We start from the raw sequence: 24,472 nt of genomic DNA on the forward strand, positions 1-24,472 counted from the left end.
GAAATACCACCGTTTCACAATGCATACGCAGGGCGCCCGACTGAAAAACAATCAGTGATAGGAGAGGGGACAAAACTCAGCTTCCTGTTACCTTGTTTCACTTACTGTGGGACGAGTGATCAATTCAAGGGTAATAAACCAGTGAATGAGTGAATAACATGACTCGCGTTAGTCCCACGAGTGCCTGGAAGAGCAAGCCTGTGCACATTGAGAACCATAACAGCCCATCTACTTAAATGTCATCCTCCACAGATATATGTAAAGGTTACTTCCACCCAGGCAGTGACTCCAGAAGGGCAAGAATCATGTATGAACACACTCTCAAATCCAGAACAGAACCTGACAACAATTAGGCTCTGGAGTCTGTGTTTAGCGAGTGTGGAATCTCAGTGATTCCAGCTCTTACACCTTGCCTTCCCATCCCACCACACACGATATGGCCCTTATGTCCAGTTCTCCCGGGGCTGGGGCCACGGAACCCATTTATAGGACTGGAAGAATCTGATCATTTAAACCATCCCCCAGATTATCATCAAGAGTCACCTGCATTTCAGGGATCAGTAATCCCAGAAGCTTTGCAGTTCAGGCAGCTGAGGGATTTTTATATCAGCTCTGTCTTCTACTGTGACTGCCTGGGTGACATCAGACAAGGAACTCTGAAAAGCCTGAACTTTTCCTTTCAGGAATAATCTAATTAACAAATCTCGTTGACCACTCAACAAATGTGATGTGAAGATCAATAATTTACACAGGAGTACAACATTCACTAGGTCGTGGATTTAGAATCAGAGGAAAATCATTTTAGAAAGATTGACAGAATGTAGCTTTAATGCGAATTTAAGTATTCTTACCTTTCAGTAAATCATCTTCCCCTACTTATCACTTCACCCAAGTTTAAAAGATGTCTGAGAACAGGGATGAGTGTGTCAGCAATCTGAGACCCAATAACCTAAAATGTCACCTAGGAAAAAGAGGGGAGTAACACATTTTTAAAAAGCATGGTGAGGATGGCGGGGCCATCCCCAACCCCAGACTAAGAAGCTCTGAGTAATAGCTTTCCTGCCTGCCTGGGGCATCAGCTGATGTGAAAATCCACCCAGAAACCTCACTGTCCAGCAGCTCTTCCATAACACAGGCTACACTTTCTCAGAATTAAGAATTGCGTCCAGTAACCACTTCGCTGAAGAATAAAGACAAAGGAGAACAAGAGAGTTCTGCCCCTCCCAAGGGAGAGCCCAGAACTCGGGCTGCATGCACTGCGCCCACCTCCCTGGAGAAGAATAAACTGGAGAAGGGCGTTCTGCGAAACTGCTGCAGCAAAGGTTGAGATGGGAACAAATTGACCAGCTGGCCAGGGACAGCCCCCTCCGTCGCTACCTTGGCGGCTGCCTCAGCCCTCTCAGCCCATCCTGCCCACCTCCGGTGGCTAAGCTGTCAGAGAAATTGCTTTGCGACCTGGAGCAACAGAGGCTGCCCTCAGGCCAATCTGCGGAAAAGATGGGAGCTAAACCCCCAGCTCCCGAGCGGCAGGCTCCATACCCCCGCCAACACCCCGACGCCCCCGCACCCTACCGCAACCCCGGGGAAATATGACCCGAAGAAGTGTGACCTGGGAACGAGGGGCAGCAGAGGCCGCCCCCACGTCAGGCCTGCAGAGAGATGGGAGCTTATCCTCCAGCTCTCCAGGGGCAGCCCCTGTCCTCTCCACCTCCTGATCTCACCGCGCCCACCTTCCAGGAGCAATCAGACCAGGTGTGGGGTGTCAGGCGAATCTTGCGCCAGAGAGGACGTCCCCAGGCCAGGTCAGGGGAGAGGAGAAGAAGTGGCCCCATTAGGCGGGGCAGCCGGCCGTCGCAACTGCCTCTGCCCCTCGACCACATCGGGCCCGTCTCCCAGGAGCAAGCTGACCTGGAGACGGGCATCCGGCTTCTTGGGCAGCAGAGGACGCCCCCAGGATTGGTCACGGGGAAGAGGAGAGCAAATTGACAGGCTCCGCGCTGCAGGTCTTCTACCCCCGCCATCGCCACCCCCGCACCTTAAAGGCACCGCCCAGGGCGCCCCTCCCCCAGCAGGCTGAGTGGGACAGGTGCGTCTGGTGACCTGGGGCAGGAGAGGCCACTCCCACACCAGGCCATCGGGGAGACGGGAGCCAATCCACCAGCTCCCCAAGGCAGCCCCTACCCCCGCAGCAGCCACCACTCTTGCCCATGACCTCACAGTGGCCTTCTCTAGGGAGCAGGCTGACCTGGAGATGGACGTCCGACGAACTTGGGACAACAGGGACCGCCCCCAGGGCAAACCATGGGGGGAAGTGGGAGCAAATGGACAAGTTCCATGGGAAAACCTGCCGCTGCTGCCACCACCCCCAAAGTACCAAGTCCAACTCCCGGGGTCAGGCCGACTAGGACACACGCGTCTCATAACACAGGGCAACAGCGACCGCCCCCAGGACAAGACGCGGGGAAGATGGGAGCAAATGGTCCGCTCCCCCGCTGCAGGCCCCCGACCACCGCCACCCCTGCACCCTGACTACCCTGCCTCCCGCCCCCAGCAGGCAAAGTGGGACAGGGGTGTCCCGGGACCTGGAGCAGCAGAGGCCGCCTTCAGGCCACGCGGTGCAGACATGGAGCTAATCCACAATCTCCTCCGGGGCAGCCTCCCTATGCCTGCAGCCACCACCTTACCAGCCCCCTGACCGCACTGCACCCATCTCCCAGGAGCAAGCTCACCTGGAGTCGGACCTCAGGCAAATCTCCGGTGGCAGACGTCGCCCCCAAGCCAGGCCGTGGGGGAGAGAAGAAATGGAGCAACTCCCTGGAACACATCCCCTGCCCCTGCCGCCTCCGCCGCCGCCTCCCAGGAGCAAGTTCATCTGGAGACCCGCGTCCCGCCTCTAGGGCAGCAGAAGCCGCCCCTGGCTCCGCCTCCGGGGAGAGCGGAGCGAATTGATCGGCTCCCCCGCGGCAGCCTCCCTCCCCCCGTGGGTCCCGCACCTTAACGGCCCCGCCCCCACTCCGCACTCAGCAAGCTGAGTGGGACAGGAGTGTCCGGCGACCTGGGGAAGAAGAGGCCGCTCCCAGGCCCAGCAGCCGGGACAAGGCAGCTATTCCACCCGTTCACCAGGGGTAGACCCGCTCCGCCCCTCTGCCGCTGCCACCGCCCTCTGACCTAACCGCCCCACCTACCAGGAGCAAGCTTACCTGGAGTGCAACATTTGGTGAATCTCCGGCGGCCAAGCCCCACCCCAGGCCAGGCTGCAGGGAAGAGAAGAAATCGATCGGCTTGCCCGGGCAGCCTCCCAACCGCCACCGCCGCCGCCGCCGCCCAAAAGCATTGCAATAGCCTACCGGGGTCAGGCTGACTGCAAGGATGTGCACTTGCCTTCTAATCCTGGCCAGGTCCCTGAGCACCTCCCTGCATCCCTACACTCCCTGCACCTCTGCACCCCTGCTACTCTCTGCAATTCTGCATCCCTCCTCCCCCACATCCCCTGAAATGCCTGCGCCCTCCACAGCCCCTGCACCCCTGTCACCAGTTACACTTTTGCGCTGCTTACACTCCTGCACCCCTGCATGTCCCACACACCACCTCTTCGGCCTTTGGCAGAGCCTCTGCTGTTAGACCAATGCACAGTGACTCACTCTTTGCCAGTATATGATGCATCAGTGGACGTCAGGGGTTGCCTGCAGGAAGGTACATGTTCCCGGTCACTAGCCTGGGCCACTAGGGTGATCTCTGTGAGGTCACCCAGGACGGGTTCAGAGATGCTGTTCTCTGGGAAGAGAGGAGTTGAAACCGGTCTTGAGGGCAGAGCTGTGCTCACCAGGCCGTCCACGCTTCATGTTTTACACAGGGCTTCGGAGAAGTGAAATGGATCCGGCCAAGTAATACCGGCCTGCTGTGAGCCCACCTCAGTCCTGGGCTCTGAGTCAGACCGACTGGCTCCCTCAATCAGGGCCCAGTTTGGGCACCTGAATGGTCCCTTTGAGGCATCCCAACAGTTCTCAGGATGAAGTCTGGCTGCTTCCACCCCATGGCCCTCCCTCCTACTGTGCTGGCCTCAGGAAGGTTCCTTATATGGGGAAGAAGGCAGCCCACACCCTACCCCACCCCTCACCTTTCTCTAACCCAGGCTGGTGCTCTCTCTGCCCCTCAGAGTCTGGGAAGCCATCCCTCTTCAGTTATGTCCCTTCTGAGATGGACTTGCTTCCACTCAATTCTAGGCGAGGATGCACCATGGAATGCACTGGGTAAGAGAACCAAAATAAATAATTTCTTCTGTGAGGTTGTCTGTTTATCTGCTGGGGCTGGGCTGTGTGTAGTTTGCTACAGCTATTGGTGTGAGAGGCTAAAACAGCCTGTGTGTCCTTGTTTTCATCTCCCCGCTGTCTTTGGGTTTTCCCTAGACACTCCTGAGACATTTACTTCTGTTAGTATTATTCCTGTTATTACACACGGGCCCTACTGACATGGAGGTAAGGTGTTGGGGGAGCGGGACAGAGCAGGGCATCTGCAGTCCTGTGATTAGTTCTCATTGAGCCTGTGCCCTGAGCTGTGACCTCCACAAGTGTGTCTCTTTCCCCCCACCCCAATTTGGGTGACACAGAAGGGATTTCCCTTCTCCCAGGTTGGTTAGGCTCTGGTAAAATAATTTCTCATTAAAAAAACAAACAAAAAACAACTTCCCCCAATGAAACAGAATGTTCTGGGTGTATTTCAATACAGTTATTTTCTCCTCTCCAGGCAGGAAGCATGAGGAGTTATCCTCTGACCTTCATTCTGAGAACAGGACACGGTCCTGGATGTAAAATACATGAAAAAGAGCATGGGGCCCCTCTGACTGGCCCCCTGGAGTTGTCACACTCTGATTTCCCCACACTGAGCCTCCTGCTGGCCTCAGGGACCTGTTAAATCTGCGTGCCCCCGGGGTTCTTACAAAAGCAGGTTCTGCCTTGGGAGCTGTGACTCTCCAAGCCTGCCCGCTGTTCCCTTTGCAACCTCTCTGGGTTGGAAGCAGCTTTCCCCCTCAGTCTTCTGGGATCTAAGAAGAGCAGTGGGTTTGCAGCTCCCTCAGATTTGGTGTTATTTTCAGGACAGGAGGAAGAACTTCTGAGCTCCACACGAGCTGGACCAGAGGCTGGAATCCTCCCTTCCTCTGCCACCGTGCAATCAGTGGCTGTGGTTCTAGCCGAGTTTCTGAAGATGTGGACTTAAACACACATATCCCAGCCCTCACAGGAGCACACAGTCCCATAAATCCCCCTAGTTTCCACTGGTAACTATGGAGCCGATGGGGACACGGGTTTCGGGACCACAGAGGCCTGACTGCACGACTTGCTCCGTGGCCTATTTACGTGGTTGCTCCGGGCCTTGTCTGAAGTGGCTTGCTTACCACACCTGGTACGTGGGAAACACAAAATAAGTACTAGAACCTTCACTTTTTCTCCCTCCAGGGCCTTCAAACGTAGAAAGTAATAAGTGAACTCAGACAGCCTAGTCACCACAATGAGGTCCGTCCAGCCTGGCTCTCCTGAGTGATGGGCACTGACTTGCACCTTAACTCGGAACAGTAGGGGAACTGCCTTCCTCTAACTGGGCCTCTCCCCACACCAGGCACGCCCGCAGCTCAAACGGGGCCAGCTCCCCCACTGAGGTGTGTGCTGGTGGCTTCAGTGTGACCTGGCCCTGCCGGGACATGAACCTGCAGTGAGTGAGGTGGAGGGTCGGGTGGAGGGGGGTCCCTTCTGGGGTGGCAGGGGGCCCGGTAGCACCCCTCCCAGCCTGGTGCCTGGGGCTCCCTAACACCTCCTACAGCTCCTGGGTTGGCTCCGGTCCTGGCCACTCCACACACCCTCCCAGTATCTTCTCATTATGTCCCTTTTCTGCTTTTATCAGCGAGAAGTGGCTTCTGTTGCTTGTTCAGTGAAACAGTACATCGGGAAACCAGACTACTTCTAACATCAGTAAAATACCAACCTCGGTCAGCTCGCCGGGCAGACCGTGCAGCACAAAGGCCTGAACAGGGCTGTGCGAACGGCTTACGTGAAGGGTCCTCAGCATCTGTCTTCAGAGATACAGAAGCTGATGGTTCAGGTAAAACCTCAGGGTGGGATTGAGGAATCCAAAGCTGGTTGGTTTCAAAGGCTAATTGGTCAGACCAGACCCCTGAGCTGTGGTCAGAAGCCTGGCTCACCATCACGCAGACTCAGCGCCCTAAGTGCCGGGTGGGGCTTGTGCTGTTCCCTTTGTAGGCTCTCGTTGGGGATTCAGTGTAGCCCCTTAAATACAGCAGAAATTCCAACCCCATTAGCCCCCACCCTGAGTGTTCCATGACACAAATCCCGGGAGTGTTTAATTTTCATCTTTGTTTAGGAGGATGAAGGTGGTTCAAGAGAAGACATAAATTCACACTTAGTGACACAAGGTCACAACCAGTACTTCCTCCACGGAGAGCTATGTGCTCCCACAGTGGTGGCTGGGGGCTCGGCAGAGACCCTCTGCTGGTCCCAGAAGGACTCGCTCCTCTGGCCACAACTCATGGGTTGGACAGCAGATCCAGAGGGTGACAGAGCATCTTTCCTGGGAATTTGGAACTGACACATAGAAATCAAGTTCACTCATCTGGAGTTTGGCGGAGGGGAGGGGCGGTGGTTGGAAATCAAATGAAACCAGAGCATGAGAGACACTTAGAAGTGAAAGAGCGAGAGACAGAGAGACTGAGCTTGTGAGAGCAAATAGTCAGAAAGAAGGCAAACAATCAGGGGACAGAGGAATTCCAGCTCCTGACTGTCTAGTCTGTCCCAGCCCATCAATGACCCCGTGAGATGTTTAATAACATTCCAGTTTTGCAGATTAGGAAACAGGCTGAAAGAGGTGGGGGCTGGGTTTGGGTGCACAGTTAATTCAATTGCCACTGGACCCCACACTTCCCATTGCCTGAAGGCACCCTAATCCTCACTGGGACCCCTGTGGTCCCCTGACAGCCCAGCACCCTGATCAAAGGGACCCTGCGGGAGTGGGAACCCCTCTTGAGTGTGGAGAGTTCCCTGCCCCGAGATGCCATGCATCAGCAAGCTCCCGCTCACCCCAGGTTAACATCAGCCCAGCTGTACAGTCTCCCAACCCGCTTCCCTCCCTGCCAGGCACCCCCAACCTTACCACCGAGTGTACTGCAGGAATTCAGGCACAGGGATGCCCAAATCAACACGAGCCCACCGGCTATAGAAACAGCAGACTCCCAGCCCCGCCTGGGTTGCGAGGGGACAGAAGGTGTCCTCAACTTTCATGTGTCTAAAACAATCTTCTTCAGCTGGAGGTTCTAGAGAAAAATAAAAGGTCCAAAACATAGTTCGGTGAGGAATTCCTCCAAGGACCTGACTCCAGTGTCTACAACCATGTGTACCTACCCCCGGAATTGGGGTGAAGGTGGATTATTGATCAGCACAACCCCTGGTGGCCCAGCTCCTTGGCTTGGCTGCCCAGAGGGGGCTGGGGGAATGGGTAAGGCCAGGGCACTCAGGAAAAGCACAGAGGACCTGACCTCTCCCTTCTGCACTCGTAAACCCTTCCCCAAATCTCAAGGCATTGGACAGAGATCCGCCACAATAATGAGATGCTCCCATCTCTTCACTCACTCCTGTTGGTTCACTTACATGCTGAGCATCCACTGGGTCCCAGGACAAGACACATAGAATGGCTGATGGGACAGGCTTGGTCCTTCCCCCTGGAACCTGTTCAATCTGATCAAAGAATGATCACTCATAAAGAGTTTCTCAAAATTATACAGAGACCAAAGACCAACTGCAGAGTGAACCAAATTTAAAAATATATATGAAGATCCCCCAGTCTCCCCGCCTAAGGTTAACAGCATAAAGCAAAAAATTCTTGCCTTTAATCACCAGGGAAGTTGTCACCCCCTCTCAGGTGGAAAGGAGAGTTATTCTTTGAGCACGTCACAGAAGTGCTCCATCGGATTGGACCAGGGCATCTACATTCATTCAGCAAATGTGTATAAGCTCCTACTACATACGGGAATCTCCTAACTAGACCGTTCCCAAGGCTCTCGGGCTTTATCAGTCAACAAAATAGACATGACTCCCCATCACTGGGGGCTCAGAATTTTAGCAGAGGAAACAGGCATCATGTTGGGGTAGCAAGAGTTTGGATAAATTTTTAAAAAAGAGTGATATGAGCAAACTCGGGTGATGGCGGTGGGGTGGGAGGCAGGCAGGAGAGAATAAGGCAATCCTGGCAGATCTCACGGAGTAATGAACTTGAAGCAGAATAGATCCGGAGGAAGAAGGAAGAGCCGGAGCCAGAGGCCCCCAGAGTGAGGGGGAGAGTGTGGGCAGAGAGGCAGAGCACGCCGGGTCCTGAGGCCTTTGTGACGACTTTGGCTCCTAATGACATGGTGACCCGTTTAGTGAGTTTTGAGGGGAGGGGTGATGTAGTCCAACTTATGCTTTTGTGTTTGTGTTTTTTGGGGGGAAGTAATTTATTTATTTTAATGAATGTGCTGGTGATTGAACCCAGGATCTCAAGCATGCTAAGCATGCGCCCTACCACTGAGCAACACCCACCACCCCCAATGTATGTTTTTACAGGCTCCCTCTGACTCTGTGTGGATGAGAGATTGTAGGAAAGCAAAGATGGAAACAGAAGGCTATTGGTATCCAGGAAAGGCTGAAGGTGGCTCTTAGGAGGGCGGGGAGCAGAGAGCAGGTATTTAATTAAGACAGAATATCCAGAATTTTCTAACAAGCTGGATTTGCTGTCTGTGAGTGTAAAAGAAAGAGAGAGAAAGGACATGGTTCCAACATCTGGGCCTGGACAATGGGAGGGATGTCCTCTCCGGATGGGAAAGGGGATGGGAAAAGGTGGGGCTGAGCAGGTGGAAAGGGGCTGGTATCAGCTCAGTTCTTCAATGTCATGGTTAAGGGGTGTGTTACATATTGCCACAGAAGTGCCTAATAGGTAGAGGAATCTGTTTTCTTTTTCTTTTTAACATTTAAAAAATATAATTAAACATATTAATTGTATTATGTGAATGATTTGGGAATTTTGTTTCATGCCAAGTTATATGTTATATATAGCCAAATGGAGCATATATCAAAAAGGGGAGAAATGAGGGCTTTCACATAAACTGACTGTCCGTAACGTAGGTAAAATTTCAATAAAACCAGTCTTCAGGGCAAAAACCTCATCTCGGTGTTACATAAAAATAAATGAAAAACGACTATGTTGATGTACCATTATTTCATGTTACATAATAGCCCCAAACTAACAGTGTTTAACTATGAGGCTTGTAGAAATACTATTCGCTTTATTCACATAAATACAGAAGTGCAGAAATGTTCTAAGGTAGAATTAGCATCTTAGTGGAAATAATACATATTTGAGCATTTTACATGATATATATGTACTGATTCAAAATTTGGAAAAGTAATTTCATAGTAGAACATATGTATGAATGTGAAAGCAAGGTGGATGAAAGGAAAAGAATGTGATGTGAGTCTCAGGGATAAAGGCTCAGATGGAAAGGGGAAATCAGGGAATTTTGGAGAAATCGAGAAATTGATGGCATGCCAATTTCCAAGGCTGGGTTGCTTCCACCAAAGGAATAGCAGAGAAAGAGAGGAGAGGCCCAGGAACCCACCCTGGGGAACACCCACAGTATATGTTTGGAAAAAACAGGAGACATTGGCAAAGGACCAGCCAGCAGGCCAAAAGCAGAAACAGACAGAGAGATGGGCTGGGGGTTGAGTGAAGCAGGAACACGGGGTAGGAGGGATGGAAGAGCTGGGTCAAATGCTGCCGAGGGGCCAAGCATGATGAGGAGTCAAAATTGACCACTATATTTAGCAACATGGGGTCACTGATGGCCTTGACAGGGCAGTTTCCATAGAGCGAGGGATCAGGCGAAAAGCCAGAATGGGTGTAAAAGGGGATGGCTCAAGAGAAGATGCAGACAGTGAGTTTAAACAACTCCTTAAAGATTTGCTGCAAAGACACAGGGTGGCAATTGGTGGGGGTGAATTAGGGTCAAGGAGTGCTGTTGGTTTAAGAGGATGGACGTTTATATACTGATGGTGCCAACTAGCAGGAGAACAAAATAGATGAGGCAGTGAAAGAGAGGATGGTTTTGGGAGTGACAACCCAGAGAAGATGGGAGGGATGGGGCCTCGGGGACTTTTGGAGGAACTGGCTTTTGATGCCACTTTTAATAAGCGGTGGGGCACCGAGAGTGAGGTCACAGACATCAGAAGGCGAGCGGATGTGCTGGGAGTTGCTTGTGAAATTTCTCTTCTGTTGGCTTGTTTGCTTGTTCAAAGTAGAAAACTAACCTTACCAGCTGAGGAACAAGGAGGAAGAAAGAGTTACTGGAGCCATGAGCAGAAGATAAGAAAGAGCCTTCCAGGGAGAATGGGACAGTAAAAAGGGCAGGGGGAGGCGGGGGAGTGCGCTCCCAGAAAGTTACATTTTCTCTTTGACGTCCCCAAATGTGTGACGTGTTATTACCCTTCCTGCTGTCTACAAAATAAAAATTAATTATGGTTCAGAGGAAATGCTATTTCATTCTAAGAGGCTGCCTGTTTCTCAGGAATGGTCATCTTAAACTGCAAATATTACAAACAATGTTGAAAAGATGAACCTGTGTACCTAAAATCCCCTATTTTCTATTAATCTGTTTACTACTTAGTTCCCCTATCAATAACACATAACAAATACTGCCATGATGGAGGTACACCGATGCTTAAAAGGAAATGAGATCTGTATCCTTTTGCTAAATTCCATGGCTTCCTTAATATGCAGTTCCACTTGGAATTTAGGAATGTCTGGTATAAGAAGTGAGAAACAGTTTGAGAAAATCCCGGCTCAGAATTATACATCACAACCACATCTCACAAGTATATACAGCCGTAAAAAAGTTTAAAAGCAAAACTCCGTAACTACTCTTAAAGACCTTTGCAAACCTGGGCCTGCCAAGATGTTTCCAAACTGGAAAGGAACTCCAATCTCTTGCCTGGTACCGGACCAGAGGCTGGCCAGCCTTTTCTGTAAAAGCAAGAGAGTAAATATTTTCAGTTTTGCAGATCATTTTGTTGTAACCATGCAGGTAGGCAATAAGAAAGCTAAGAGCACTGGGAGATAGGAAACAAACGGGCATGCCCACACTCTCCCTTCCACTCAGGGCAGCTTCTCTGTGGTGGGGAGCTTTGCCACAATCACTTGCTTCTTTTTTCCATTGGTTTCTTTGTTTCCACCTTACTGCTCGAGCTCAGAACTTCAGGTGGGCCTGGTCCTTCAGCATCCATGCAGAGAAGGCTGAGCGGGGTTGGGAACCCCACCTGATGGAGAAGAGAGATTACTGGGAGGGACATTGTGGAGGCCACCATGACACGAGACAATCACACCTTCCGGGGTGAAAGGGAACGAAGACAAGGGAAGGACACAGTAGTGGGACCCCTAGGTCGCCTGCCAGGCTTGTTCTCCCTCCACGGCAACCATGGGGGCCTGGGGGGTGTTGGGCTTCAGCTACGGTGATTAGGATGAAGGGACTCAATATAAAGGACCCTCCAACTCCTCACTAGGTTCCAAACGCAGCCCCTCTAAGTCCACCCTCTGAGTTTCTGGAACTCTGCTGGAAGAATACATGAGCAGGCCAGAACCAGAGCCCAAGCCAAACATGACAGGGGTCTCGTGGGGCTGTAACCCCATGCTCAGTGGTCGGGGACTCCTTGCAAATCTGCAGAAATCCCTGTTCCACCTCATTCCTGGGAGAAACCCCAGATCTCCTCCTGCTCTGTCTGTTCTTCTCTTGAGGCTATTGTCCTGGAGGGATGCTGAGTCATTGAACCTGGTCCTCCAAACGTACATAAGCAGCCTGTTCAATAAAACAAATTATGCACTTTTTCACATTTGCCAGTTTTTTGATTCCAGAAAGGCTGTGGGACTCATTCTCACAGTCTCCTGTGCCCCCACCACATGGTGGCCCTCTGCTCATGTAAACACGATTTCCCACAACTGCACCCTGCCTCCCAGCTTGTCAGAGGGGAGTGTCCCACAAAGACACAGGTGTTTGTGAGGATCCTGTCCCCCAGCAGAAAACCTGCTCCTGGAGCCACGGACAGGGATCTGGCCTCCTAAGCCGCTCAGCTCTAATTCAAAGCCTAAAGTGGGGGCCCCGAACATTGCTGAATGACTTTCTGAATCACCTGGACTGGAGGGGACTGATTTTCTTTCCAGGAATGGAGGTAGCGCAGCCTCCATTTTCAGGGCTGACCTTGACGATGGATCTAGTTCCCCCGACTGCAACACAGGAAGGAGTGGCCCTTCCATCCCACAGGTTGGAGACCCAACCCAAGGGAGTACTGAAGCAGTGCATTGCTGCCAGGTCCAGCATCCCTGCAGAGTGGCCTCTGCCCTTGAATGACCCCCTTCCCAGGGCCTTTCTTGCCCGGACACCACCACACCCCAGGCTGTGCCAGAGCTCTGGGGCTCTGCGTGTCCAGGGCACACAGGTGGCACCTGAGCCAGGTGTCCCCTGGGCCTCAAGGGAGAGAGGTCTGCTTCTGCATCAGGGGAAGGTGACCCCACAAGGCTGGCAGGACACTCTCAATATGGACCTCCAGGAGCCCTGGGAGCAGTTTCCCTGCAGGTGTTAAGAGCCATCATCAGGAGGGCAGGCCCCTCTTTGTGCAGACCATCCAACAGTGCTGGGCCCACGTGCTGACCTCAGAAATCTACATGCCCCCACGATTCCCCAGGCAACCTCACAACTTCGTCACTTGGTGACCTGGGTACCACGAGCTCCTTGGCCATCCCATGAGGGTGGTCCTTGCAGGCATGGTCTCCAGGTTCTCCTGTTGAGAAATCCCCCTGGGTTTCTGTGGTCACAGAGCAGACACCAGAAGATTCTAGTCCTGCAGTGACCCCCACAGCAGTCAGCTCCCCTGTGCATGTCCAGGGACAAATGACAGCAATTTATTGCCAGGAACCGTGATTCCATACTAAGTTCAGGATCCTGGTAACTCACTCTGCACCCCAAAAAGCTTCCATGAGAAATGTGTGTATTGGGATGTCTGTGCCCCTAGAAGAGCTGTTCCTGAGGGTTCCTGGGACCCTCCAGCCCCTCTCAAGGTTCTCAGATCCTGGGTCTAAATTTCTATCTGCCTCTTTTGGTGTACGGCCACCTGTGTCTCGTGGTCACGGGTCACTTTATTGCATGACTTGGCATGTTCTTAGTGCTCGTCCTCCACCCCTGCACTAGACTCCCAAGATGTTCCCACTGACCCTTGGCTCCCTGGGTGGCTCAGGGGGCCCTAAGTCTGCACCCTTCACTCTCCTCCTCTACCCCCACCTCTGGGGCCACCCCTAGGTGGACTTGGAGGTGTTTGTAAATGAGTCTTACACAAGGACATATCTGGACAAAGCAGGACCCCACCCCCGGAAAACTCACCTGCTCCCTTCTCAGAAGAGGACCCCACAGCCCCACATTGCCTCCCAGGGGTCTACTCAGGACACAGTCCCCCAGTTCTGGGCAAGGGGTCTCCCTGGAATCCTTGCTTCCAGGAAGAGTCTCTCTGTCCTTCTTCAGAGTTTAGAGGTGTTCCCATGTCCCTGACCACCAAGATGCCCAGCACAGTCCCTTCAGTGACCTGGAGAGACAAGGAACTTATGTGGCCACAGGTCTCACAGGACACACCTGCTGGGACCCCAGGCTAAAGGGCTGTCCTTCTGCCTTCTCAGGTGTGGCTCCCGTGGTATCTTTTTGCAGGGGGCCCAAACGGGGAGTGTGGCCCAAAGCAGTTCATGGGGCTCTCTGGGCAGGGAAGACTTGGGCCAGGTGGCCTTGCCTGGTTTCCCTGCTGGGCCACTCTGAAAACCCCCGCTCCTCTGGCTGTGGCTGGAGGCCCCTCAAACCTCAGGGCGGGGCTCTTTCTCTCAGCCTCCACTGACTCCAAAGCCACGCTGGTGCTGGCGAGGGGAAAGAGCTTTCTTGCCTTCTTTTGGCCAAGTTGCCACAGGTGGATGCTGCGGGGAGCTGGAGAGAGAGGTAGCACTTGCTCAGATGTGAGTGGTTAAGCAATTTGACACCCTGTCAACTAGCCTTAAACATTGGAATGAGGTCTGTCCCGGTAAAGCTGGAAGTTACTTTCAGTAAGTTGTCTAAAGATTTCTTTTTTTTTTCCACTTAAAGACTCATAAAACCTCTCCCAGGTCATTCCTGGTATGGACCATTATCCAGGGATCAATCAGGAAATGCAGGAGGAGAGGGGTGGGTGTGGGGGAGAGGGGAGGTTAGATCAGAGCCCACGGAGAGGAGATGCCCCTCCCAGGAGCCTCACACTGGGCAGTGGCTTCTGGCATCCAGCTCTCCTGTTCTCAGGCCCATTCCATCTGCGGGGTTTTCCAAAAACATAATGGTGGAAGGGCCATGGAGGACACCTAGAACTTCCAGAATAGACAGGGGGAGCAGAGTTACCATGCTGGCCCTGGGTTTGGAGACAGACCTGCAGTGGAGACCACAGGCTTCTGAGAAGCCAGTTTCGAAATAAAGGCAGTATGCACTGGAATACCCGGCTCGAGAGAGTGCTTCATCATAGACATGTAATTTACATAGTTCTCACCACTAAATTCTGTGTTCCCAACACGCTACATGAATGACGGCTTCAACACACATTCATCTCTGAGATGTGAAAAAGTGTAGAGCCGCTCTTTCATCCTGCATAATGGGCATGGCTACACTTAAGAACACTTACCAAGATTTCTCAGCAAGAGCCAATTTCGAAATAAAGGCAGTTTGTGCAGGAAAACCCTGTTGGAGTGAGGGCTTCCCCATACACATGTAAGTTATAGAGTTCCCCTCACCATGAAACGCTGTTCCCAACATGCTACATGCATGAAGGCTTCGACACACATTCAGTTCTAAGCTGTTAGCATGTGGAGAGCCGCTCTTTCATTCAGCACAAAAGGCATGGTTACACCCAGGAAGATTTACCCAGATTTCTCAGCTGCTTCCTTCAGCCAGATTCAAAATAAAGGCAGTTTGTGCTGGGAAAGCCTGTTGGAGCGTGTTCAGAGCTGTTTCGGGCTCTGTCCCAGCTGGAGGGTGCAAAGCCCAACCTCCAGAAAGAGGGACCAGGACCCCACCCGCCAGGTGGTGTTGCCTTTGTAGGGGAACAGTGATCTTTGGGTAAGATATATTGCGGCTCTCTCTAAAAACTGCTTTGACTTAAGTTTGCATCCTAGTCACCAGTTCCAGGACAACAGAAAAGGCATACCCTACATCCCTTTGCACTCAACTCTTCCCAAAAGAGCAAATATTTGTCCATGAAAATACCAGCTGCTCTTCTAAGGCCCACTAAATACCCAGCAGTGTGGGCGGTGCACTCTTGATCAGGGACAGGAGGAGAGGGAACAGCGGTCCTCCTGCAGGCTTGGCCTGGTGTGGCAGCTGCGCTGTGGGTGCGTGGTGGGGAGGGAATGCAGGGAATCCTGTTTGAGGGGCCTCTGTGCACGCCTGCATTATAGTCTGAGGCTTCATACAAAGGCTCCAGGCATCCTAACTGGTTAGATACAGCCCCCACCCTTGGGCTGGAACCACCAGGAGATAAGTACCTGTAACAGGGACGGTGCCTGGTGTGGGGAGAGGTCATGGGACCCTCCGGGGGCAGGGGCGGTGGTGCTGGGGAAGGCAGGGGATGCAGTGAAGGGTGGAGGGAGCAGGGTCCTTTGCTTGGGGGTGCGAGTTCTTTGGGAGACCACAGGGAATGGCACACATCATCCCCACCCTATACCCCAAATTCCTAGCCCCGCCAACACAGGGGCTGCTCTGCACCCTCTCAACGTGGCTCTCCTGTAAGACCGCACCCAACCAGTCATCTGGCACCCTGCCCTACCTCCCCTCTTGGGACAGATCCCGTCTTCTTGGAAACTGCCTAGCAGCGCGTATTCAAGGCCGGCAGCCGGCCTGGCGGATCTGCACTTCAGGTGCCCTACCTGGCCAGCCGTGCCTACCTGGGCTCAGTCCTCTATCTTGCCCACCGGTAGCCTGGGTCCACTTCCGGTGCAAGCGGAGGCCGCGGAGCCCTGGCTGAGCCCCGCACAAGGACAGGTGAGGGTGCCCCCACCCCGCCGCCCCGCCGCCCCGCCGCCCCGCCCACTGTTGGCAGCATTGCCCCAGCCTCCGGCCGGTGCCACCTGCAGCTGAGGACCTCCGCGCGGCCCCGCCCGCCCCGGCCCCACCCAGCTGCCCCATAAGCCTCCCCCCACCCCCGTCCTGGCCGCGCCCTTGCTCCCATTGGCTCCGAAAGTTCTGCTCTCGCACGTCTAGCCTCGGGAGGACGCAGACGCAAGCGCTAGGGGAGGGCCCCGCGGCGTTGCCATGGATAAAGACGCCGCGCTCCTCGCGGGCTGGCGTGCGCTTCTGGGGCAGGCAGCGGGCTCCGGAAGTGTGCAGCTGCCCGGGGCCATGGCGGTGTTTGCTGCTGGGGATGGCGGCTTGCTTGGCCGGGCCACTAGTTCTGGCCGCGTCAGTCGGCGGCCGACATCCTTTCTGGGGCGGCGTCTCACAGACGGTAAACGTACGGCAGCGCCGTTGGCGGGGCCAGTGGACATGGACCGGGGTGGGATCCGGGTTGGTGTGGCGGCCGGGGAGCGCTGAGGTCATGATGGCAGCCCTTCTTGGTGAAACAATAAAATGAATAGCCATTTTCACAAGACCTCTGAGTAAATCTACAAAGGAACTTCATCCTGGACTGAGGAAGAGGACTGGGGAGGAGGGGGCATTCAGGGGCACAGAGAACCATGGGCCACCTGTCCCACGATGGACTTTAGACTCACCCTCACCCTTCAGGAACTACTAAATACACACAGACAGAGTGCTATGGACAAGATTTTTTTTTTAAACAAATCCCTGAATCCCTAGCAGGTCTTGTTTCTACCCATACACAAATGGCTTATGTGCATAATGTTTCACAAAAACCTTAAAATATTATCACCCCCAACTTGACACATCAAGAAACTGAGGTAGAGAAGTTTATCACATTCTACAAGATTAGAGAGAGGCCACGTCAGACACCGTATTTAAATCCAAGCCCCTGCTCCAGTGCTCACACTAGAAAGTGTGACATACTGCCCCTTTCCTGCCCTCTCCCTGCAATCAATCTCTGAAGAGTCTTTTCTGTGTCACCTGGAATCACAATCACATTCATTTTCCACAAAGAGCTATGTCACTCCTTGGAGGACTTTTCAAAATCTAAAAGGTTGGTTTGAGAGGAGAGATTTGCATTTTCTGTTTCTCAAAGGAAACATGGCTTTAAAAGAAACTGAAAAGTAGTTATCTAGTCTAAGCCCTCATTGTGCAGAGAAAAAACCGGAGGCTCAGAAGAGATGAGGAAAGGGCCTTATTAACAAATATTGCCTCAGTGCAGCACCAAGCCAGACCTGGCACTTCTAGGGGAGGATCTGGAAGGCCCAGGAGAATGAGTGTTAGAAAACAGAAAGAGAAGAAGCATACAAGGCCCCGTCTCTTCACCACCATAACATGAATTTCCACCAAATTACCCAGAATGGGTGCAGCCAATATTAAGTTTGTCAAAAGAGGTTATAGAATTCTCAACCATAGTGGAAATTCCAACATTTACTGTGCTTTTTTCCCAGTTCAAGCATCAATTCAGTGGGCACTCTGTACCAGGGACTACACGAGGCCTGGGGTTCTCCCAAATACAGATCTCTATTACCACGTGTGCAAACCACATTAAGGCCACCAGAAGAAAAGCGCCCACAGATAAGATGGAATTACTGAAACTGAAAGCAGCAAAAGAGCATATATTACTAGGAAAAATGGTGCTCCTAGTAATGGACACATGGACATAGAATGCAAACTGTGTTTAGCAGGCAGGAAAGGGGGGATTAACAGATACAAATTAGTAAATATAAAATAAGTGACAAGGACCTGCTATATAACACAGGGAACTATATTCAATTTCTTGTAGTGATTTATACTAAAAACAATCTAAAACATATATATATATACATATGCATATGTTTATAACTGAATCTCTGCTGCACACTTGAAAATAACATTGTAAATTGACTACACTTAAATAAAAAATAATTTTAAAAAATAAGTAAAAATAAATGCAACGCCATTAAGAAAAAATAAAAGAACTCTCTAATCCCCTTAACTGTAGGTGGTCGAGAAATCTAGCTGCAAACACCAAGTCCACTGGATCACTCCAGCACTGGCTGTCACTCTTTCTGACCATCAGAGAGTCACTTGCTTCACTGAGGTTACTTTTCTCTTCTGTGAAAGGCTACAGTTGCAACTAACGATGTATAGAACCTCATCATTCACAAGCCCAAAAAGTAGTGAGAACTTCACATGGGCCAGGCTCTGGGCAGATGAAAAGATATGGTCCCAGATATATTCATGGGTAGAAGAAGTTTATGCCATAAAGGTATAAATTCTTCCTGTTTTGATAGACAGATTCATTTCAATTCTGGTTAGAATTCCTACCCGATTTTTCTTGGAATATAACAAGTTAATTTATGGTCAGGAATAGCCAAGAAATTTCTTTAGAACCACCACTTGGGAGGGGTGGATAGGTCATTCATTTCCACTGCTCTTTCTGAAGTGATGAAAACGTTCTGGAATAATAATGCATGCACCACTGTGAATATGCAAAAAGCTGCTGAATTGTACCATTTAAATGGATGGAATTCATGGTGTGTGAACTATATCACAATAAAACTGTCCTATGAAAATTATTTCTTGACAATTATTTTTCAGTTTATACACTAGTCTGTCCCACAATTTAAGAAAAACAAAAAACCTAAACAAGCCAAACTATGCCAGGAGCACTTTAGGGCTGCAATATGCCTGGGTCTCCAAGGCCTCTGGTGGTGCTGTTCCTGTTAACACACACTAGCTGGGCTGGGCTAGTTAGGGACTGTAACTATCTTTTGAAAATCGAGGATCACTCCTTTCACCCTGGGAGAGGGAAGGAAGGAGGATGTCACAGCCTCATGCCTTCAGCACATTTTTAACAGAACCAAGCCCTGCTTTCACCACTGCAATCCCTCTCACTATAAAAACACGTGACATCAACAAGCACCGCCATCATAACACCTGAAAGTGTTCAAGGTACTTACCTGAGGCAGAAACATGGAGGGGGGAGACAGAACCTCGCTTAGCAGTGACGCTCCCTTATCCCGACTCCACCAGGAGAAGCTGGGCGTTAGAGCCGGAGGCTTTCAGCCCAGGTAGCAGCGCCCACGCCACAGAGCTGGTCCTCAGGGAGCGGGAAAGGGAGAGCAGGGCAGCCCCGGGGTCGCGGGGCAGGGAAAGCGGGGAGGGGGACGCGGGCTGCAGCCTCGCTCGGAGGACAGCCCCAGCCACAGTCCCAGGCGCCCGCCCCCGTCCGGGTCCGCAGACCCCGCCCGCCCGGGACACAGCCCGCCCAGGGGCGGGGACGGGCCGCCGGACGAGAAGAGCAAGCCCGGGAGGAGAGGACTAGCGGGAGGGAGAGGGGAAGGGGACGCCAGCCGCGGACTGAGGGGATCCCGGCTGGGTGAGAGATGGCAGGTGCACACCAGGCCCTGGACACTGTGGCCGGGACGCCGGGGCAGGTGGCGCTGGCAGAGGGGTCTGGCCTGAGCAATTCATCTGAACACGGGCTGACTAGCGCCCTTGGGGTCTGTGACAGGCGGACCGCCCTCCCGCAGCCGCCTGACCCCTTTCCCAGGAGCCCCCCACCTTGCACTTCCACAGTCAGAGGCCCCGACCCCAGGCAGGAACCAAAGGCCTACCGGGCGACGTAGTTGAGAAGCCTTTGGGCCCGATCCCCGGCTCGGATATGGAGCTCCCAACCAGCGGACCACTTGGCACTGACTGCGCATGCGCAGGAGGGCCAGCGATCCTCTCTGGGTTCTGTGAGAGAAGGTGGGACAGCGAGGGAGGGAGAAGATGGGAGCGGGTGGAGAGGACGGGAAAATTGGAGGGATACAGATGGACAGGATGAGCAGAGAGAAGGAAGGTATCTGGAGAAGGGAGGGTCTTAGAGGAGTTGGAGAAAAAAAGCTTTACCTCTGGGGCACCCCTAGGCGGCAGACCTGCCTCTGTACCCTTCTGTTACCCTTCAAGCCCCGCAGCTCAATTTTACCACCGTGATCCAACCCTCCGTCCGATGCTTCTGCAGAAACCCTAGGGAGATCACACCCGTTGCCCCCACGCGGAGCTGGGTTTTCTGTTGCTCTGAGAACCAAGCACCCGCAGGTGTTGTCGCTCAGAACTACCTTGGGAAGAGCACATATTCCCCTTTTACACGCTGGGAAACAGGCAGGCAGGATCTCTGCCTTAGCTCCACTGTCCCAGGTGTTGGGCTGGCGGGGAGCGGGATGGTACAAGATCAGAGCCCCAGACAGAGCAGACTGCCTGAGTGTTGGTGCATAGTCCCCATCCCTCCTGGGTAAACCATACCCCACCCTAGTGGAAACAACAAGGGCTCACAGTAGTTCCCTGGGTGTGGGAGAGCTGTCCTCATGTGAAGGAAAAGTCCAGCTGGGCTAACAAGCTAAGTCACAAATCTAAGTGTGATAAGTGTCAGTTTACTGATCTAAATTCTGCTGGGCTATCTCGTAAATCTGAAGTTTAGTGTCAGTTTATTGGCCTAACAACCTAACTCGTAATTCCAAGCTCAACAAGTGTCAGTAATGTGATCTGTTACAAATTGATAAGCTCCAGTGTACTTATTCCTTGCTTTTTGTTCTTTGAGCCTTATTGGCTAAGCCCCCTTACTTGTAACTAAGCCTTTAAAACCTCATGTGCACGTCTTGGAGGTACTCAAAACTTCGGAGCCGAAGCCCCTCTGAGCCCACCGGCATAATAATTCTGAGTACTCCAACACTCCGATTGGTGCTTTTGTCTTGGCTGGCCTGTATCCATAACACTCAGCTCCAGTGCCCAGCTTTCTAGGTAGATAGGAGTGTTACCAAGTCGAAATTAATTCTCCTCAGTGCAGGACAGGCCAATAAGTTGGGAGACCAGATGTTGGGGCATGGAATAGCAAGTTTCTGTAGACCTAGATGGCAAACTAATGTCCTGGAAAACCATCTCCCCAAGTCACAATTCAGGCTCCTTTCCTATGTGCTTGGTTAGTGCAAACTTCTTAGTGTAGGAATTCCTTCTTGTTAGAATCCTTTCTTCTTGCAGCTATCTGCGTGGGTCAGATCCCTGTAAACCTCCAACAAAAGAAACGTTATTTTCTATTCTGCAATTTGCTATCTTTTAATGAATGAAAAAGTGTTAAATATCCTTAAAGGTCAGAGCCTTCAGAATAGGGTCTCCTGTTTATTTCAGGCTCTAGGCAACATTGTTTTACAAGCAAGATGAAGCCTAGGTGACAGAGCATAGGGTTAAATTCAAAGGAACAAATCTAATATGGAGTCAGATTTGTTCTGTTATATTACCCGGCCAGATGCCACTTGAGGATTTAAACCCCTTTAAGTTAAAAATAACTAAAATTTTAAAGGAATTTACATACATAGGTGGGAATGTGCAAAGCATATCTGGAAAAGCACCCAAAGGATAGTAAACAGAGGCAACTCCAGAGAGGGCTGAAAGAACAGAGGATGAGGGAAAACATCTTTCACTTGTGTATTTTTGTTCTCTGAGTTTTTTTTAAACCATTTCCTTGTATTTCTTTTTCAGATAAAAGAAATGTGTAATGGAGCAAAGGAGTAATTAGCTTAGCAAATACAGCAGCCATGGAATCACTAGTCATCACTTTTGATTTAAGCCAGAAAGCATTTTTTGACTCTCTCCAATGTGCTCTGTCCTGTTTTAAGACTTCTAATAATATTATTATTATTATTATTATTATTATTATTATTATTATTATTATTATTACTATTACTACAACTACTTCTAATATTACTATTACTATTATTACTATTATTTTATGAAATAATAACACGGTTTACCTCACCCCTGCCCATGGCTGGTGGAAAACCAACCGAGTTTTTCTTGAGTTGTTTTCCAAGGAGTAGAGATGAGTTTATAAACAGAACACATCTTCAGGGTAATACAGGCAGAGTGCTTTTCCAGCAGGCCAGAGAGCTATGAAGTGTTTTCAACAGAGGCGCCCAGAAGCTGAGAGAGAAAGCCTCCAGGACACTACAAAAAGCTGCCCAAACTGCCGTCTCCATGGTACTACTGAAATAGGAAAGAACAAATCTGACTTCATATTTGATCTGTTTCTTTGAATTTAACAAAGCCAAGTTAATATCCTCCGGTCTTTTCATGGGTTATGATGTCACAGAGGAAACGGACTGGTCAACAAGGAATCACTCTGCCGTGATCCCGGAGCCGGGGAAAGGGATGGGCTGCAAGATGTATGAAGCAGCCGCAACTGTGCCCGTGCTTCTAGGCAGGTATCCAAAATCGCCTCGACAAGGTGTCAAACATTTGTGCCCATGCCCTCATCAACAGACATGTATTAAAGGCAAATGGAAACATATAAAAGGCCAATACCCTTGCTGGGTACACCGTCCAAAGAACAAAGTCTCAGTTTGACAAGTGGCCATCTCGGTTCCATGGGATTCATTCTTGGAGAACCTTAAAAACCACTCTTCTGTCCTCAAGAATTGCTGCATATTTGTCCTATCTTTGGCTCAGGGATGGAGCACGTTCAAGTGAACTTTAATGTCTGCACAGATTTGACTGTCTTTTTCCAGGTTCACTTGTCCATTCCAAAGAGGCTTTAGCTATGTCCATCTTCCGTAAGATCTATTCCCTCCAGTGACAGCTCATTGAGCCTGCAATTAAAAGCCAAGTGAACAAGACTGTCCTCAGCTAAAAAGTTCACCCACCCTTCACTGTTTTCTTAATCTCCTCTCCTGGCTAATTGCAACAGACTAACACCTCCCTTCACCAAGATACCCAACTATGTCATTTTTCTCCCCAAAGGGAAAATAAGGTCCATAAAAGAGGAGACAACTCCATAGTCACCTCTGAATTCTTAGCATATAGTAATGTCAATAAATACAACTCAGATTATTGTTAGTTTCCTTTAAAACCTTTCTGGTTATTTGAATGAGACCTTGGAAGAGAGGTGTTTGCTGTCCAGTATCTTGATCCACAAGACTCTGGAGGCCTTTTTCGGAATAGCTGTTCACTGATTCATTCAAAACACAACTTATCAATCAAGGAGTAGCTGTGGTTTTCTGCAAGGAGTTTGTGGTCACTCTCATGCCAGAACAGCTTTAAACTATATCCTTAATTTGGATTTGTTATTTTTCCCCTCTTCCACCAAAATTGACTTTTCTTACTTTCTTGTCTTGAGGAATTTTTTTTTCCTATTTCACCCTTTAGTAAAGCAAGATTCTCAGGATGGGCTTGGCCCATTTTATGATCACCCTTCCAACTCCTAGTGTGAGAGGTCTGGGGCTCACCTGCTTCCCTCCTGTCAAGGCAACTGAAAATCAGTTCAGGAGCCAACCAGCACACCACGGCTTCTAACGCTCACGTATCTCTCAGAAACCCTGATTTCTCGTTTGTCTTGGCTTCTGAGAATTTTCCCTCACTTTCTTGACAATGAGTTGTGCAGCTTGAAAGATGAGGAAGGAAGGTTTTATTTCTCAATCAGCGTTTTAAGGAACTTGTGTAATGAAGGTTTTCAGGAGTTTCTAGAACCCTCCATTGCCGAGACAGAAAACACACTAGACATTTTCTAAATTTAGTTCTCATGTGCATTTTTTCTTTGCTTTTTTTTTTTAACTGCTAACAGACATTTTTTAATTAAAAAAAAAATAAGGCCCCAAAAAGAATAGAACACTGAAGGGGCAAACAAATTAACGGGCAAAGACAGAAAAATGATAACTACTCTACAAAGTTAATATAATACATACACTATGTATCAGATCAGCAATTCTCAGTAACAGCTAATTGAAACATGACCATGAGGTAAAATTTCTCTCCTGTCAGGACATGGCCAACAGAAAATACAATTAAACCAACAAACTAATATCCTAAGTCTGGCGAGGTACAGAAGGCTACAAGCTAAATGTGTCTTATTCTAGAAAAGAGGGAGTCTCACCAGCTCTTTTCTGTGGAGCCTGAGCCCACGGGAGGACGGTGAAGTGAGCTCTGTAAGTACACAATTAGCAAAGTGAGTGATGAATAAATAGACGTGAGCTTTGATGACAGGGATAATACTACTATTCGTTTGTTCTTTAAAGTATGACTTCACGTTCAGTGATCAATACTTCAGCGTCCTTAGGAGTTGAGATTTTAGGAAAATGCACAACCTGGGCCCAGATCTCCTCTTTAAGCTCGTGACACTGCAGTTAGTTGTCTCAAAGGCAGCTCCAACTCCACATGCAAAGAGTTGACTTCACGGTGTTCCTCCCATAGCCGTCCTTACCAGGGCCCCTGGTCGGGGGGTAAGGTCTCCCTGCGTCTCCCAAC

General features: G+C 50.7%; 1 protein-coding gene and 1 long non-coding RNA gene across 2 annotated transcripts in view; one reads left to right on the forward strand and one right to left on the reverse strand.

The window, feature by feature from the left end:
- The window catches only part of LOC140693590 (uncharacterized), a 153,795-nt gene that overhangs the window by 71,883 nt on the left and 57,440 nt on the right, over positions 1-24,472 (forward strand). The gene's annotated exons all lie outside the window — the stretch shown is intronic.
- The window catches only part of LOC140693565 (uncharacterized), a 545,747-nt gene that overhangs the window by 819 nt on the left and 520,456 nt on the right, over positions 1-24,472 (reverse strand). Inside the window, exons 13-24 of the mRNA XM_072957353.1 lie at positions 13,857-14,044; positions 13,460-13,658; positions 11,768-11,884; positions 11,174-11,348; positions 10,974-11,055; positions 7,653-7,739; positions 7,159-7,318; positions 5,977-6,064; positions 4,118-4,246; positions 3,642-3,774; positions 3,201-3,254; positions 852-961 (exon numbers count right to left, since the gene is read on the reverse strand). Coding sequence (XP_072813454.1) covers positions 13,512-13,658; positions 13,857-14,044 — 335 coding nt within the window. The 3' untranslated portion in view covers positions 852-961; positions 3,201-3,254; positions 3,642-3,774; ... (6 more) ...; positions 11,768-11,884; positions 13,460-13,511. The remainder of the gene's footprint in view (positions 1-851; positions 962-3,200; positions 3,255-3,641; positions 3,775-4,117; positions 4,247-5,976; positions 6,065-7,158; positions 7,319-7,652; positions 7,740-10,973; positions 11,056-11,173; positions 11,349-11,767; positions 11,885-13,459; positions 13,659-13,856; positions 14,045-24,472) is intronic.

This window comes from Vicugna pacos, unplaced genomic scaffold, assembly GCF_048564905.1.
Source record: "Vicugna pacos unplaced genomic scaffold, VicPac4 scaffold_19, whole genome shotgun sequence".
Taxonomy (NCBI): domain Eukaryota; kingdom Metazoa; phylum Chordata; class Mammalia; order Artiodactyla; family Camelidae; genus Vicugna; species Vicugna pacos.